Source organism: Ochotona princeps, chromosome 4, assembly GCF_030435755.1.
Source record: "Ochotona princeps isolate mOchPri1 chromosome 4, mOchPri1.hap1, whole genome shotgun sequence".
Taxonomy (NCBI): domain Eukaryota; kingdom Metazoa; phylum Chordata; class Mammalia; order Lagomorpha; family Ochotonidae; genus Ochotona; species Ochotona princeps.
In genome coordinates this window covers 57,532,637-57,550,676 of record NC_080835.1, presented here as the reverse complement: position 1 = coordinate 57,550,676, position 18,040 = coordinate 57,532,637, and the positions used below count along the sequence as shown (strand labels likewise).

At 48.5% G+C, this 18,040-nt stretch overlaps 1 protein-coding gene across 1 annotated transcript in view; it reads left to right on the top strand.

The window, feature by feature from the left end:
* Nucleotides 1-18,040, top strand: part of TENM4 (teneurin transmembrane protein 4) — a 686,631-nt gene that overhangs the window by 535,100 nt on the left and 133,491 nt on the right. The window contains 3 exon segments of the mRNA XM_004589844.2: nucleotides 9,046-9,147; nucleotides 10,910-11,104; nucleotides 16,733-16,933. Coding sequence (XP_004589901.2) covers nucleotides 9,046-9,147; nucleotides 10,910-11,104; nucleotides 16,733-16,933 — 498 coding nt within the window.

Sequence of the window (18,040 nt, the reverse complement as noted above, 5' to 3'; positions counted from 1 at the left end):
GAAGCCTCTTCACTGCTTCCTGAGAGCCAGGACCATCCTTTTGGTCCCCCTGGCAGCCAGTCGAAACACACCTGGATGAATGAATGATCAGGGCTTAGATACATGAATGCCATTGTCCAGGCATGAAGGTGATGAGCAGCCAGAGCTACATTTTGATTTTGAAAGAGTTATAGGTAATGATACATTTATGAGGAGCCAGAAAGAGTTGTAGGTAGTTAGCCTATAATTAAATTTCAGTTCACAAAACCATGGTTGGTACTGATTGGGATGTAGCAGTCCTGGCAGTATTCTCTATGTAGTCCTGACTCTCTGAGTGGACACTAAAGACAAAAGGAGTGGAATCAAAGTGCTGTGTATCAGTTCTGTCAGTGATGAACTGTGCAAACTCGCACAAGCTCTCTGCATGCCTTGTGTTCCATTCTACAAATAAGGAAAAACAACCTATCTTCCCACATCCAAGTGCAAAGAATGGGTCCTTGTGTCCTTTGTAAAGGAATAAGAGCCTTTATGTATGAAGATAAAGTAAAACTGTGTGACAGTGCTTTAAGATCAGTAAGTGCTGCAGCAACCCATGAGCACCAAAGCCTACAAAAAGCCATCAGGTAGATGGGTGCACTACTGTCTATTCCATTGGAAAGAGCAAAACCACACTCATGCAACCCTCAGGACAGGTTGATGTGACAGCCAAATCTTTTTAATAAGGTTGAAAGTGGCCCTGAAATGTCTCTGAGAATCCAAGCAACTTCTAGTCTCCATTTGTTTGTTCTCTTCCGGACAACCTTGGCCTCTTGCTCCAGGATTCCCTGCTCTCCCTTAGCGTCTATTGGGTGCACTGTTTGCTGCACTGGCCAGTCTCCTCCCCTCACTCAGGCTTGCTTCTCTTCATCTGGCCATTAGTATACCTCACAAGCCCATTTCCTGCCATTGTGTCCTTAGGCTCACTCTCCTACCATGGATTGTCATGTTCTTAGGTAGTTGTTGGTTCAAACACTAGAGTCCAACTTTGACCCAGAACCTCTGAGCACCAGGCCACACCCAGAGCACTGTTCATCCAATGAATGGACTCTCCTTGGGTCAGGTGTTCCTTCTGATCCCTTCAGCTGCAGGCAGCAAACAGGGCAGTGTCATGTGGCACAACCATGGCCACCCCTCATATGGGAATTGGATGGAGCCTTGGAGAGAGGCAGGGCATCTTGAAGCATGGATCATTGAAGCACTCTCCCCTTGTTTGAAGGCCTTATTCTACTGTTTAGTCTCATCCCATTTCTGTTTTAAGTGGCCACTCCTGCTCAGAAGGCCTGGCAGGAAAGGGCTTGAGCCATGTGCCCTAGGAATGGCCTTAGAATGTATGTCAGTAGTTCCAGGACAGGGGTCTGCATCTTCCAGCCAGCGACTGGCCCTCATATTCCTGGCCTGGCGACTTGCCTTTCCCAGGGTTGATCATTGCATGATGTGAGAGTCAGCTGTGAAATCAGCCTGCTTTTCTTCACCCCTTCAGGCCAAGATCGTGGTGATGTTTCTCTCAGCTCTTTGATTTGTTTATGTAGTTTTCTAAGTACGGAGAATTTGGTTGGATTCAGGAGATCACAGGCTGTTAGAGCAGATGGATCATTTAAACCAGCCACTCCTCTAGCACACCTCCTGAGCCAAAGTAGATGCTGGGTAAGCATTTGCTGACTAAATTTCATGAGTTTTGTCAATGAGAGGAAGCGCCCACAGAGAGGAAGGGACACGGCCAGCGTCAGCTCACACTTTGATAGCAGGAGTATGATGAGGACCCCAGGACTTGGCATCATCTATGTGCATTGCTCTGGCTATGACTCAGAGTCACAAGAACCCAAGCTTGGAAGGGGCAGTGCACATATCTTTAGTTCCCCCCTGCAATATCCTCACTTTGTCAATGTATGCTGAATATATCCACAGGCCCAAAGCACTAGACTTTGTAGATCACTCAGTACGTTGGTAGTTAACTGACACTCAACACATGCTTTGAGTCAAGTAGCATGCTATTCAATGGAGATTTAGAGATGATTCACACATTACCAACCTTCCGGGAGATTATGTGTCAAGGGATTGTTACCCAGGATAGTTGGTGGTGTTCTATTTTCACTCTTAAAAATTTTTTCTTCTTTTGAACTAGTGCATGTCTTAAGTATTAAGTATCCTTAATCACTGAGCCTGTGTCAACCTATCATAGACACAAAACAAAGTTCAACCCTAGCTCACATGATAGACACATTAGAACAGAGATTGGATTAGTGTTGTAGTGCTACAAGTTAAGCTGCCCTCTGTTACAATGAGCACCAGTTTGTGTCCCAGCTGCTCTGCTTCCAATCCAACTAAAGAGCCTGGAAAAACAGCAGAAGATGACCCAAGTTCCTGGGCCCCTGTCACCCTCACAGGAGAATGGATAAAGTCCCTGGCTGCTAGAGTTGGCCTGGCCCAGCCCCAACCAGTGTAGCTGCTTAGGGAATGAACCGGCAGCTAGAAGATTCCCATCGTTCTCTCTCCCCTGCTCTTCTCTCTCTTTCTTTTCTTTCCTTGTCTCTGTTTCTCTGCCTTTCAAATATAACCAAATCTTTGAAAAACTCCAAAGATGACACAATGATGTCTAACAAAGTCAATTATCATTTTCTTCAAGAAGTCTTTGACTTCTCTTTCTGGTTTTCCAGTGAATGTGTTTTAGTTGATCTTATCAGTTTCTCAAGTTGGCACTCACATATGAGCAGTTGAACTCCAGATTTGGTCTAAGAGCATTGTATACAGTAGAGCTTCCCACCTCCCCTCTCCAACGTAGGTATTGTCCATCTAAAAATAAAGGACAAGGGAGCAGTAGCTTTGCTGGCCACCAGACAGTTCTGTTGATAGTGAGGGTTGTGTCATACCAGTTTCTGTGGTCTCTCTCTTCTCTTTCCTCTTGTATTTCTGCTTATCAACACAATCAACATGGAATACTGGATTTGTGTTTAGCCTACAGCAGACTCTTGGGAGACAAGATGCCTGTCTTCAAGAGGCTTTCAGTCTTACTGATAAAATTTGACTTTTCCCCAAAGAAAACTTAATAAAGAACCCATAGTGAATGTAATCAAGGGACCAATCTTTTTTTTTTGACTCTTCCTTAAAACTGCTCTTAATAGTGGTCGGTAGACTTTTGGATATGATTGAAAACAGATCTCCCAATTCAAATGCCAGTGTGGAGCTGGCTTCCAGCCCAGGCTGTCAGAAGTTTTGTCAAATTTTTGTCATTGTGTTGACCTAGATGGTTGCAGACTGAAGACCTTTGAATTCCATCATCTACAAAAAAAAAAAAAAGAAAAATCTGGGATGCCTACAGGGACTGACACCTCACAAGCTGTGCAACAGATTTCCAGCAACTGGCACCTGCCCAGTGCCAATCTAGAGTGCCACAGGGAGAAAAGTTCTTCAAGATGTTGGCATGTGTCTGCCTGTGTTTGGGCATCAGGGAGACAGCAGGTTTAATTTGCTTTGACAGTGCTTTCCCCCAAGTGAAAATTTACCCAGATAACTTGCCCTCTTCACATTCAAGAACATTGCTTGTTTGCTTTCCTCCTCTGACCACAGGGAGCTTCTGTGGGTTTTGTATGTGTGATGAGGGAGTGTGTTGGCCGCCAGTAGTCCAACTTCCCTTCTTGGATTCATTAGGCCAAGTTAGAGTGTTGTTTGAGTTCACAGTGGAAAGCCTGTGAGAGCCCTCCTTGAAACCCAAAGAGCAACTTAGCTACTCCAGGGTCAGGCTCTTGGCATGCACAGCATTGTTCTATTTGCTCTTCAGAATGGCTCTCTGAGGTAGCAACTGTTGTTAACCCCATTTCACAGATGAGGAAGGTGTCATGGAGATATAGCCCATGGGAGACAGCCTGACTACAGAGCCCATTTTCTATTCCAGCCCATTTAACCCAAACTTTATCGCCAAGTAGGACAAGGTTCACCTCCAAGAGTCACCCCTTCAGCTGGGTGACCTGGAGAAAGTGACTGTACCTTTCAATCTCATCCGAGACCATAAAATGGTGACAAAGGCACCCCTGTCTCCTAATTGTTGTATGTATTTCAACAATATGTAATTATGTCAATCACAGTTCCATGTGAGTAAATTAGAAAGCTGCTATTACAGTCTTGCCTCCAGCTTAAGTCGCTATTGAGTTAAATCCGAGCTGTGCTATCCAATTGATGTCCAGCTCTTCACTGGGTTGCTGGTAATAAACCCAGTCCTTCTGTTTCAAGAACAGAGGAGATGCCAGTCTTGCAACCAAGAGCATGAGTTTCACTACCCATTATTCAGGTGATGCATCCAGTCATCCAGTTAGCCTTCTGTGGGCCCCTTCACCTCCATCTCCTGCAGAGCAGCCAGGAGGGAATTCAGAAGGTAGATCTCTGTTGTGCAGCAGGTGGATCTTGCTGCTTCAACCAAGTGCCCCAAAGAGCACCTGAAGTGCGATCTTATAGCATAAAGAGAGACAGCAAACAGAGGAGCATCAGTGGAAAGCACAGCCACCTTTGAGGTTGCAAGACATCACAGGGGGCACACAACAAAGGAGACTCTGGGAGGGAAGGTCAGGTAAGAGGTGAGCTGACTTCAAGGACTTCAGATGGTGAGCAGACCCTGGTCTTGCTCCTACAATTACTGCCTTCTGTCTTAGGTCCTGGGGTTCAGAGTCAGCTTTCTGTAGACATAGAGGTTTTGCCTGCTTAGACCAGGGCCACAGGCAGGAGTGGCCAAGCCACAGGGGGCAGAGAGAAAAGCCACCATTGCTTTGTCAGTGTTACTGCCCCCACGTGAGCAAAATGTGGTAGGCACTGGGGCTGCCTGATAGCCTCTTCTCCAAGCAGGAGCTTCCTCTATGCCAGCCACTTATTTCTTTCAGAAGAAGACGTCAGGATTTCAAAAAGAAAAAAGCAGGAAGAAAAAGCAGGAAGAAGCAAGTAAACGCAGGTTGTCCCAGGCATCCACGCTGGACTGGAGGGGACTTAGGCACCAGCTGTGATCACCTTGACACAGGAATGCTGATGACTTGTTTATGATAAAGGGGAAGCAACAGACAAAATGGGCACTGTCAAGGATCCCCCATGGTCTCCATGGCTTCATGACTCCTGTGTCTCTCCAAGGAAGGGTGTGGCCCACTTTCTTCCTTTTGCAGCTGTCCCTCCATATTTTGAACACTGTTGGTGTTCAACATCCAGAAAACACACTCACTCACCACACATGTCCAGCAAATGAGCTGAGGCAGCATGTAAGATCTGCATTCCAATTTGGATTTCAGAAAAATAAGTTCCCAAAAATCAGATGTCCTACCAGATCCCACTGCTATGACAAAAAAAAAAATCTGGCCCCTAAGGGATGGGAGCCCCACTGATTGCCAACATACCTTATACCTCATTATGAAAATCAGCTCCTAGGCAGCTGAATGTCTAATACAGATCCACACAGTTCCAGAGGTACACAGACTTTCTGCTAAATGGAAGCAGGTGCGGTGTGAATGTGAGCAAGGCAGGAGGCATGTGGGAGCCACTCCCGAGGTCCTAATTGGGAACATACAGCGTGTTTCTGCATTGAAGCCCACATTTGTCCCAAGCCCATGAACGTCACTCCTGCTGCCCCAGGGATGAACACAGAGCTATCTGGTCGGAGGAGACTAATTACTTACGGAACCCCAAGGGAACACCAAGTTGTCTAAATCACTCTGAGTGGAAGAAATGCTACACATGTAAAAATTTCACCCAAAGTGAGGCTTCTCCAAATGTCTCCCTTCCATTTCCATATTGCCATCTTCAGATAATTTCATGTCTGCTGAAACTTCTGCTGCCTCCTTAGCAGCAGCCTGGAGCAAAGTTTTGTAGCAAACAGGCTTCAATTCTGTCAGGTTTAGCCACAAACACTGCACTCATTCGCAATGCAGTGTTTTGCTCACCTTTTCCCTTGGAAGACTTTTTGGCAGATAACATGTTTGTATCTTGAAGACCTCAAAAAGCAGAATCTATATTAGTCTGCAGTTGATCCTGTTAAGAATGCAACTGATAACTGTCTTAATTTTTTAGGGGTCATTTTATACCATTGGATTTGAGAGGGCCTAAGCCAGGAACTTTTCAGCCAGGGATAGGCTGGGAAATCACTGAGATAATGGAGTTGGATTCCTTTCATGATCACAGGAAATAGTCATTGAGATTCTCCTGTGGATTGGAAACCAGGGCACATACATAAATGAATAAGCTTGGTTTCTGTTCCCCAGGAGTCCACAGTCAACAGGTAGATGACTCGCAGCGTTAATAAGGCTGAGCAGGAAAGAATCCTGGCAGTAACCTAGCCTGTTTCCAATCTCAGGAAGGCTTCTCAGGGGAGGTGGCATTTGAACTGGATTTTAAAACAGGAATGGAAGTTACCAAGCAAATTGGTACTGCAGGAGCAGGTGCAATAACAAGGAAGCTGATGCAGAAACATCAAGTCATATGGCAGAAGCTCCACAGCCATTTGGTGGCAGAGCTGGCCTGCAAGAGCCCGGCCTTCTGCCTCCTCTGTCTTGTCCACAACCCTGCAGTTAGTACCTCCCTCCAGTTGTCCAGTTAGCCAGCAGCTTCTTGTGAAAACAGTACTGCCTGAGCTTTGCTTGGAGTTCTCATTTTAGAAAGGAATATTCCACAGTGGTTGGGGTTGGGGGTATTGAGGTTCACAGGTAGCTTCAAGATCTCTATCCTCCACTGACTTGGTTGGGAAGCATCCTCATTCCCAAGATGTTTAGAACACACAGTGCCTCCCTAACCCTGTGACCTTCAATACCCCCAACCCCAACCACTGTACCAGGAATGAGGCCTTCTGTTAAATTAGACCCTCTCATTCTTCAGTTAGTGTTAGTGTAAAACTCTGCCTGTGTTAGCAGAGACACAACAGCCAGTGTGTGAAATTGCCTGTTCACCAGGAGATCCACACATTTGGACCATTTTCCCAAACCTTACAGAGTCCGAATTAATCTAGAAGTCCTTGGGGATAGACTTGCCTTGGCAGTGCACTGAGTTACAAATGCTGCTGATCCCCCCCACCCCTCCCCCTATCCCTCAGCAATCGCACTTCTTTCAGGAAGACTTCCCTCTACTGATGTGACTCCATCCCAGCTCTTTGTGTGCTACAGCTGCAACCCCACCCCCACCCCTCTGCCCCATGCAGCCAGGGCTGTGCTGCATATAAGTCTCATGGTAGCCTAGCAGCTTAAGTCCTCACCTTGAAGGCGCTGGGATCCCATATGGGTGCCAGTTCTAATCCCTGTATCCCTGCTTCCCATTTAGCTCCCTGTTTGTGGCCTGGGAAAGCAGTCGAGGACGACCCAAAGCCTTGGGAGCCAGCACCCGTGTGGGGGACCCAGAAGAGGCTCCTGGCTCCTGGCTTCAGATAGGCTCAGCTCCAGCTATCACAGCTGCTTGGGGTATAAGTCTCAGTGCTCTTGTCTGAGAGGATCAAGGGTGATCATGCCATCAATTACAGACATGGAAACAGCTCTAGAGAGTCACCTCCATCATCCCTTGCATTTCACCTGTGATGCAGGTGGAGCACAGGAGGGGAAGGATAATGCTCTATGTCACAGAGCTTGTGCTCAGCCTCCTGCTGCTGCCCGCAAAGGCTGTGACTTCCCCGTTGGCAAAGCTTGTCCCTTACGGGGTGACATCTAACCTAACCAAACCCTTCATTTGGGTTCCATGACACATTCCACAGCTCTGCGTGCCTGCCTTTTTCCTCAGCTTTCAATTCTGACAAGCCACAGCCCTTGCATGGGCTCTCAGTTTTCTTCTGTTAGAGCAAGGGGATGGATCAGGTTTCTCAGACCCCATCAAACTCCAGAAGTTCTAGAACTCTGTAGCTTCCCACACAATTCTCTGCTGCTCTCAGAGTCTCACAGCTCTTCCCTGCTCATTCCTCTGACCTCTTCTATGGAAGACAGTCCTGCAAGATCCAGATAGCACCAGACCTAGCCTGTCGTCCAAAGGCCTGAGTTCAAATCCAACCTCCATGACTTAGGGCCTGTGGCCTTAAGCAAGCCACTCTGTTTCTGTCTTAGCTGCTTCCTCTGTTAACTCCTTCTTTTGTGGTAACAGCAAAATCAGATACATGGTATAAAGAAAGCATTTTTTATATAGCTCCTTTTGGGCTTTATTCCATATTCAGCATTGTTGAGAAATGAGTTGTTTCAAATAAACAGATTTTCTAGAGGCAAACAGGTTTGTTAACTAGAGCACCAAACAGTGCCTAATTTTTGATGAAAAACTATGGGAAATTGGTTCACTCTCTCCTTGATGCGTCATACCTAGTGCAGAGATGTTAGGGTGGTGAGAGCAAACCCCTGCCAGAAGTGAGTGACAGATTTGGGGGCACAGGGACAGTATAGGGAATGGGAGAGAAAATTTCAATGACTTTCAGTTTCCCAGCTCTGCAAACCAGGACCACCAAAGGGTCCCAGGCAGGAGGGGGATAGTACTAGGATTGTTGCCAGGAGATCCACTCAAGCTGCTGGCTGGTGTGAGTCCAGAGCAGGAGGGAAGAAAGCAGAGGGGGAAGTTGGCATTTTGGCAGCCCCAGTGAGACATGGTGGGCCCCAATCCAACCAGCAAAGCATCAGAGGTAGGAAGAGACAGATTTGTGAGTGCCCAGTAGCTTTATGGAAAAAATAAAGATCAATGGACTGTCAGTTCCTTATGATAACAATGTAAAGCACAGAGAAATAGAAGCAGGCATCGTCTGGCACCCACGCTCTCCCATCCTGGTCATAATCACTGTGAACACATTAAGCCACTTCTCCCAAAGCTTCTGAGTTGAAGAACTCCTAATGCATTTGTAGATACAAACCTGATTTATAGAGCTGTGGTTCAGGCAGACATTGCCCAGAACACATCTCATGGTATCCTCCTCCAAGCTAGATCTCAGTAAGAGTGAAAGTAACAGGATGTTAACTCCTCCTGGTGACTGAGCCACCGAAGCCACTGGGTGCATCCTAGCCAGTCATGGGTTGATTGCCATTCTCACTCTATCGTCATCTTTTTCTGCAGAGTCGGTGGAGAGCTGTCCCAGCAACTGCTATGGCAATGGTGACTGCATCTCCGGCACCTGCCACTGCTTCCTGGGTTTTCTGGGTCCAGACTGCGGCCGAGGTGAGACTGCCCATGGATCCTGGAAGCTTAGCTTTCACTTACGGAGTGATGAGCCAGGGCAGGGGGGGTGGCAGACGTCCTGCTTTAGAGCCCTTCAAGGGTGGTCTGTATGCAGAGCCCATGCTCAATACCCATATGTATATGATGGGGCAGCTGTCACAGGACCAGCCATGGTGAACTTCATGTGCATGGCACAGACAGGCTGAGTAGTTGTGGACCTCCTCTTAGAGGAGTGATAGTCCTTGCCAAGCTTCTTTGAAGTTCATCTTCATGCTGGGGGGGATTTCTGTCTGGCCCGAGGATGGGCAGAGGCTGGGGGACTAGGGAGCTGTCCATTTGCTGCCTCTGAGGCCCCTCAGAGAGGGACTTCTCCACGGGAGCTTTGCACGGCCTGTGCGGATGATAACCGCTGCTGAGTTAGTCTAAAAGGCTGCCCTTGCCCTAGCCTGTGGTTCTGTTCTTCAGGGCTGCCAGGAAGAATGAGCTCAGCCTATGCCCAAGGAGCTCCCCACTCTGGAGCATTCAGCACTCTCCTGGGGAAACTACAGAGCCCCCTTCTTTTGATTCTCCTGTCTCTGTTCATTCAGTAATGGCTTCAGCGCCATACAGGCCCCTTGTCCATCCGGTGCTGAGCCCCACAAAGCAGAGCTGAGCAAGACTTCTCCCTCCCCCAAGAAGTCTCAGTGTGCTCTGGGGGGTGGGTATACAAGAAACAGTTGACTGCAAAGCCGTCCTGACGTGAGAAAAGGGCACTGTAAGACAAAAGGCAGAGCCTCCATCAGAACACGGGGGAGGCCTGGCTTAATGTGGAGAGGAATCCCAGTGGAGGGGATGCTGGGCCTGCACCCTAGGTCTAAGAAGTTGCCCAGTGGTGGAAGGATCGATGGTTTCCACATTGGGGACACAGTGCTGAGCCATGACGTTGTTTGAGGGTTCTGCGTATGCTACCTGATGACAAACAGGCACGGGTTTTGAGGCTGCACCGCTGAGAAGCACACGGCTTATTTGCTGAGTGGTTTAAAAGGGAAGGAGCAGATGGGAATGAGTCATTCCTTCTAACAAGAATCACCGCCTCGTCCTGCAGGCACTTAAGAGTCACGTATAAAGCAGCCTTACCGTGTCTCGGTGAGACTGGCGAGTACTTACAGCACAGTGCAGCATAATTTATTTTTATATAATAGTGTCCGACATAGCAATGATCACAAAAGCCTTTACACTAAGGAGCAGAATGGAAAGATAATGCTTTAAAGAGTTAGGTTGTGTTCAGCTCTTCTCTTAAAGGGACAGTGGTGTCTGGGGCTTGGAGTAGAGACCTACAAGGCAAAAGAAGCTGAAATTGGCCAGGTTATAGATGACAGTGAGTGGTGCTGCATGTGGGGTGCCAGGAACAGAAGTGGGGTGCTGCTAGAAGTGGTGCTGGGGCCAATTGGGGCAGGCAGGAGACCCAGCGCTGTCTTTACCAGCCAGACCGAGGACCAGTCTGATGCTTCCTGTGTGAGGTTCCTGGCAGGCACAGTACCCAAAGGAGATGAGGTGAGCAGCAGTCAGTGGTCCCCAGCTCTGCCAGGCCCTGCACCATGCCCCATTCCTCTACAGTTCTACCTGAGTTAAGCTGGAATAAAATGAACAAGAGAAGCAGACCCTTGAGTACAAACAGGTGTTTGTGGCAAAGCCAATGAGGGCCCTGAAGACAGAGGCAGCTGGAGGAAGGGAGTGATGCTGGATGTTGGTTCACACTGTTGTCCTGGTGCTTTCTCCCCAGCTTCCTGCCCAGTGCTGTGTAGCGGGAATGGCCAGTACATGAAGGGCAGGTGCCTGTGCCACAGTGGTTGGAAGGGTGCCGAGTGCGATGTTCCCACCAACCAGTGTATCGACGTGGCCTGCAGCAACCATGGCACCTGCATCATGGGCACCTGCATTTGCAACCCTGGCTACAAGGGCGAGAGCTGTGAGGAAGGTAAGACTCGTGGACAGCAATGCTGGTACTGTCCTCAGGGACAGAGGCCAGCACACAGAGCAGGGGGGCAGCCAGATACCCCAGGAAGCCTGTAAAGCCTCTTGGTGTTGCCACAACCCATCCACCCCCAGGACAGCGTCCCAGCACCAATGATGACACACCTGAAGGAAGAGGACAGGCACGTCATGGCCCTGGCTGGGGAAGGGGAAGAGAATCCTGACCAAATGCCGGGCTCTGTGCCAGGGCCGGCTGTCATTGAGCTTCAGGCTGTTCAAGGGGTGGATGGGGGGAGGTGTGGGATCGTCATGTTTCCTTTGTCCTGGGAGAGTTGAGTGACTTACCCAGGGCCACATGGCTGCTGCTTTGCTTGAGCCCATTCTCTCTGGCTTCGTCTGCCAAGTTACCTAACCTGTCCTCTACATGCCTCTGCTCAGCCTCTGCCTCCGTTTGTGAAGTGTGGTTCTGTCCTGGGCCTCTAGACTGCCTGCTGTTGTTACACACACTGTGTGTGGGAGTGTGTGTGAGTATGAGTGTGGGTGAGAATATGTGCGTATGAGTGTGACTGTGAGTATGTGAGTGTTGTGTGTGAGTGACTGAAAATGTGAATGCGTGTATGTGAGTGTGTAAGAGCATATGTGTGTATAAGTGCGTGAGTATATGCATGTGTGTATATTTGAATGTGTATGAATGTGTATCAGAGAGGGAGTATATAAGGGTGTCTGAGAGTGCATGTCTCTAAGTGTGTGAGTGTATGTGTGCATGTGTCTCAATGTGTATGTGTGTTTCTGAGTGTAAGAAAGTGAGAGTGTGTGAGAGGGACAGTGGGAATGTATAAGTGTGAGTGTGAACATATAAGTGTGATTGTGCATAACTGTGAGCGTGTTTGTTTCTAAGAGAGAGTGTGTGTATCTCCGAGTGTATGTGTAAGAGTGGGAGTGTGTGAGTGAGTGTGTTTCCTGTGCCTGGGAGCCTCTCTCTCATGAAGTAGGTTTCAAACTGTGCTGAATGATGCTAGGGGGTGAGCTGCTGACAGAACAGTGCCATCCACCCTTACTTGTAAAATCTAACCAGGCCAAGGTCAAGGAGCATTTCAGTTTCACAAATGAAGAGACTGAGGCCCAGGGAAAGGCAGTGCATTCCTGGGGACATGGAGCCCACACACGGCAGGGCTGGGGGTCTCCTCGCCCTTCCTGTCCTGCCTCCCACTGCCCTCCCCAGGTCAGAGCAGCCTTTAAGAGCTCACACTGCAATGCAGGACAGGTGTGAGTCCTGGCCCCTCTGCTGGGCAGCCTCAGTCCCCTCATCTGTCAAACAGCCTTCCTTCAAGAGCCACTGGAGTTGAAAGAGCTGTGCAGAGCCCCTGCTCAGTGCACAGTGTCTGGCCCATCAGGACTGCTCCGTCAATGTCAATGTTCTGTTGGTAGCGCATTTCTCACTCTGCCTCTCTCAAGGTCTCCTGCAGTCTGTGGACTCTGCTCTTGGCAGTTGTGGGATGCCAGGTACATTGCCACGACCTCCCATTCACCACTGTCCAGCACCCCGGTACCCTCCCCAGCACTGGCTGGAAGGCGCTGCCAGGAGAGCTGGTCCTCTAATCCCAGGGTGGTGCCTCACAGGGTCCCTGTCTCAAGACATCAATTTCTCTATGAAATTAAAAAAAAAAAAAAAAGAATTTTGCCAGATCCCATTTGCAAAGAGTGGACAGGGGAAGGGGTTGAAGTGTCTGAGAAGCATGCCCCTTTTGGGTCATGCTGTCCAAGTGTGGCTGGAGCCCTGATGTGGACTGATCTGGTGGCCATGGTGGGGCCTCCTCTGTGTTCTGTGTAAGAAGAGGGGCGCCTGCTCCCCCAGCCAGCCAGGAACTGTGTCCTTTGTCTGCTTCCTATTCTCTTCGCAGCCCCTGGAGGTGAAGACCCTGAGACAGCAGGAGCGATTGCTCTGGACCTTGCGGGCAGCCCCCACCCTCCAGCCCAGTGCCCTGGAGCCCTATGGGTTATTTACCAAAGAGAAAAATGTTGTTTAGAACTTTGATTTACGTTATCGTTTGAAAAGATGTGTTTTTACTCCTACTTTCTTTTGAGACGCACCATCTGGTTCTGATTCCTTTTATTATTTCTGTCTCTCCTACAGCGCGCCAGTATGCAGCCCTTGTGTTTATAATGGGGTTTCTGGAACCTTCCTCCTCCTCCTCTTGCCCCTCCCCCATGCTCCCACTCTGCTCTGTGTTAACCAGTTTCAGTGTGTTTATAAAACATCAGTTAACAAGCTGACTTCTTTCTCTCTCTTCCTTCTTCTGAAGTTTATTGCCATATATATATGTGTGTGTGTGTGTGTGTGTGTCAGTGTGTGTGTGTATATATATATATATATATTTTTTAATGCTTGAACCAAGCCAACAGGAGGCTTGGAGGACAATGAGGGAGAGCCAGAAGAGACTAAACTAGGACCTTGTGCAGAGAGAAGGGTGAGCCTATCTATGGTTTAGGTACTGAAGAATGGCCAGGGGTGCCAGGGGTCCCTGGGCGTGGAGCACTGCAGCAAAGGGTTGCATCTGCAGCTGAGTTTACAGGCCTCCTGACTTCATTCATTGGCTGAGCTCCTCGCAGAAGTCTTGGCATGCCTGGCAAGCTCCATGGAGGAGTTGTTCCACCTGGCACATCTTCTGAGATGCTAGAGTTATGTTCACTTCTAAATGCAGTTCAGCTCGCATCCTTCTCTGCTTCTCCCCTCCTCCTCTGCTCCCCTCCTGTGCCCCTTCCCTAGGCTGGCAGAATTCAGCTCCCTGGGATTCCCTTGTGGTGGGATGGGCTGGGGAGAAGAGGAGGGAGGCAGTTTGGATGCCATGCAAGGGTTTCTGCCACCAGGAGACCTCAGAAGGGGCACAGGTCCAAACCTTCTTAGCTAAGGAGCAGCGTGACATAGGTTAGGGCCCTGGGCCGAGGGAGGCAGAGCGTGGGGCCAGAGTCCTTCTAGGTGTGAGCCTTGGCCCAGTTCCTGGAGCTGCCCTTCCTCTTGGCAGGAGCCATGCTCTGGGGGAACTCTGCATTCCGCTGGCAGGGCCAGTGTCAGAAGCGACCAGGTGTTGCCCAGAGAAGGCCCATCATTCTGATCTTGGTTCTCCAGCTGGAAGCCAAGGCATGTGGCTCCCAGGTCCCATCACACTTACTGCATCTGAGGACAGAGCAGGGCTGGGGCGCCAAGGGCCTCTCGCTGAACTTGGCACTTCTCTGCCTGTTTGCTCACACTACAGATTTATAGCTTCAACCTCAGGAGTGCCCAGGGATTCTCACAGTCACTTTCAGCCCAGCGTTGGGGCTCAGGCACTCACAGAACGGGAAATACCTCAAGAAGCCTTGGGACAGGAATTGCTGAGCTGTTTCCTGTCCACGTGGAAAGCTCTCTGTATCTGGGCACTTCCCCGAGGCACCTAATGGGCCCGTGCAATCCTGCTGAGCTCTGCGGCAGCCCCTGAGAATTTATCATCGTTATTTTTACTGCGGTTAATTGTTAGAAATTGTGACGGGTCGTGCTTTAACCTTTAGTGAGCTGCGTCTGGAGGCAGCCGCAGAGGACACATTTTGGCCTTCATTTGCCCTTGTTCGTACTCGACATGGCTGTGGGCCTTTTGTGTGTTATATTTTGTTTTGATTTCTATTTTTACACCACAGTGTGACTTTATGGAAGTATATGCACATGCATGCAATGTTAAGTCAGTGAGGTTGTAAGAGGAAATTGCCAGAGGTCCAGGCAAAGAATGATTCGAATTTAAAAAGTCCTGCACTGGTGTACCGTGTGATCTTGGGCAAGTTATCACGCCCCTCTGTGCTTTCAGCTTCTTGTCTGTAAGGGAAGATAAGAAGGTAGCCAACCGGGCCTGGTGCAATAGCCTAGTAGCTGAATCCTCACTTTGCATGTGCCAGGATCCCATAGGGTACCAGTTCATGTCCTGGCTGCTCCACTTCCCATGCAGCTCCCTGCTTTTGGTCTGGGAAAGCAGTAGAGGATGACCCAAAACCTTGGGACCCTGGACCTGCAAGGGAGACCCAGAAGAGGCTCCTAGCTCCTGGCTTCGAATTGACTTAGCTGTGGCCTTTGCGACCACTTCAAGAATGAACCAGTGGATGGAATCTCTTTGTCTCTGTCCTTCTCTCTGTTAATCTGCCTGTCCAATAAAAATAAGTAATCTTAAAAAAATACTAGCCAACTTATCCTTGTATTTTTAGGGTTCAGAGACAAAATATGCTTGAGATGCTTAGTAAGGAAATATGCACCAGAGAAGAGGCCAGACTCGTGCTCCTTGTTGCGATCCTTACTATTCAGGTTTTCACCGGTGGCCACTCACAACATCTCATGTTCTCAGTTATCACCGAGCTGAGCCCTTTCTGCTCCTCACATGTTCCCAAACATTGCCCTCTGTACAGTCTCTACCCTTTCGTGGCTGTGACTCTTAAATACCCAGGCTGCCTTTCCCAGGCTTTTGTGCGTATACAGGGCTATAAAATACAATTAATAAAAAGTTAAAAGGATATCTGAAGCTCTGACAGCAGTTTGCCCATGTCATGTTGCTAGATGTCCTGACTGGATGGAAAATGAGTTCTTGGCAGTGAGTTACAGCTTATGCTCTGCTTTCAAATCCTTGATGTCATTTGGTTCTCATAGAACCCTTGGAGTGAGTATGCATTCTTTCAAGATTTCTTTTGTTTTTATTTGAAAAGCAGAGTTACACAAAGAGAAGGAGAGACCAAGAGAGGACTCTTATCCCTTCTGGTTCACTTCCCCTAAAGGACTACAATGGCCGGAACTGAGCTGATCCCAAGCCAGGAACCTAGAGTCTCTTCCTGGTCACCCACATGGGTACAGGGTCCCAAGGCTCTGGGCCATCCTTGACTGTTTTCCCAGGTCACAAGCAGGGAGCTGGATGGGAAGTGGGGCTGCTGAGATTAGAACCAGCAACCATAATGGGATCCCGGCACATGCAAAGCGAGGATTTTAGCTGCTAGGTTACTGCACCAGGCCCCAGTGCAAGTCAATTTGAATAGTAAATGAAACGGTTGTCTTTAGACTAGTGAAGTTTAGAAGTTCCGATCAACCCCAAGACTTGGGGATGGTGATGAAATCTAATGATGTCTCACTGCAAAATAATCTTTTTTAAATTTAATTAACGAATCTCCTCACTTTGATCTCTTGCTCACATACATACATTTGTATGTAACATGGTAAGCAATGGTCTTGTTGAGTAGGTTCCACTTGCCAAGCTTGTTCTAGGAGGTGGAGATACTGGGGTGAGCAGCACAGACTTGTCATGTGTTATTGCTGTGGTTACAGATGAGAGCAGGCATCAGCTGCTTTGCTGCTGGTGATACACACTCATGCTCTGTTCACCCCACCGCCATGAGGGAAGAATTCATGTCCATGTTTCACAGGCTAGAGACCTGGGACTCAGGTACCAACAAGTCTACCCTTACTAAGGTGTCACGCATCACTGTGCCGTTTGGCCTCTCCCCAGGAAATCTGGGTCCTCCTTTCAGAATACGGGGAGCCCCTGCCTGAGCAGGTTTAATGCTGCTGAAAGAAACCTTGCCAGTGCTGGCCCGCTACTCACTGTGTCCTCTTTCCTCTGTGTCCCAGTGGACTGCATGGACCCCACCTGTTCCGGCCGGGGTGTCTGTGTGCGAGGCGAGTGCCACTGCTCCGTGGGATGGGGAGGCACCAACTGTGAAACACCCAGGGCCACATGCTTGGACCAGTGTTCAGGCCACGGGACCTTCCTCCCAGACACCGGGCTTTGCAGCTGTGACCCAAGCTGGACTGGACATGACTGTTCTATCGGTAAGTGCAGACAGAAGATGCATGGATGGTGGTATGGGTGCTTCCACTGGGACATGTTAACGGGTTCTGACTGGAGCCATGGCCCTGTTCTCAGTCACACAGCGGCAGACTGCCCCATCCCTGAGTGCTTTTCTCCTTTGTGGGAACAGTAGCCTTCTGCACCTCCCGTTTTGGCTGGGCAGAAGGCTCAGACCTTAAATCTTCTCATCATTCCCTCCATGGTATAGCCTTGAGATTTCTTTTTTTTTTTTATTGTTAATTATTTTGCATTATGTGACAGTTTCATAGGCTCTGGGAACCCCCCCCCCTCCCCCTCCCCTCCCTCCGGTGGATTCCTCCACCTTGATGCAGTATTACAGTTCAAATTCAATCAAGATTCTTTCCTTGCAAACATATACCAAGCATAGAGTCCAGCTACTTATTGTCCAGATTGGTTGAACAGTTTCTTGGGGAGACCTTTTCTGGTCTGAAGTTTGAGCTGGCAGAATATCATCCCAGTCAATTAAGAGTCCCAATATAACATCAACAGCAATTTGCAATGTTATGGAGTTGACATGGTTTTGAGTAACCAGTGTATTAAAAAGAAAAAAAATAAATTAAAAAAAAAAAAAAAAAAAAAAAAAAAGGAAAACAAGTCCTAGCCACAACCTATGATTAGCTCATTGACATTTCAATTTTAGTTCATATACAGGACCGGCTGCTCTATACCTTAAAATGGCCATAAGGCAGCATTCAGCTGTTTCGTGTCCATTTCATCTTAGTATTTAGCCAGTTGTTGTGTTGAAGTAAAATTTTGCTGATCTTGGCAGATTTTACGATAATCCAGACTGGCTTGTAACTCTAACAAGATATATGTCAACATTTTAGGTGCAGAACATTTTTTTTTTTGGGGGGGGGGGGGAGGGTGTGCAGGAAAATCCTCAACACCATGGTGAGGAGTAAAACTAATCTTTGTGACCCACCCAGCGAGGCATGAGCCAATCCATGCCAGCTCTTTCCTGTCAGATTTCAATAGCCTTGAGATTTGAAACAGTATCCTCCCTTAAGAGCATCTCCTAAAATTATAGATATGTTTCATGACATTGTTGTCACTCACATGAAAGGGCT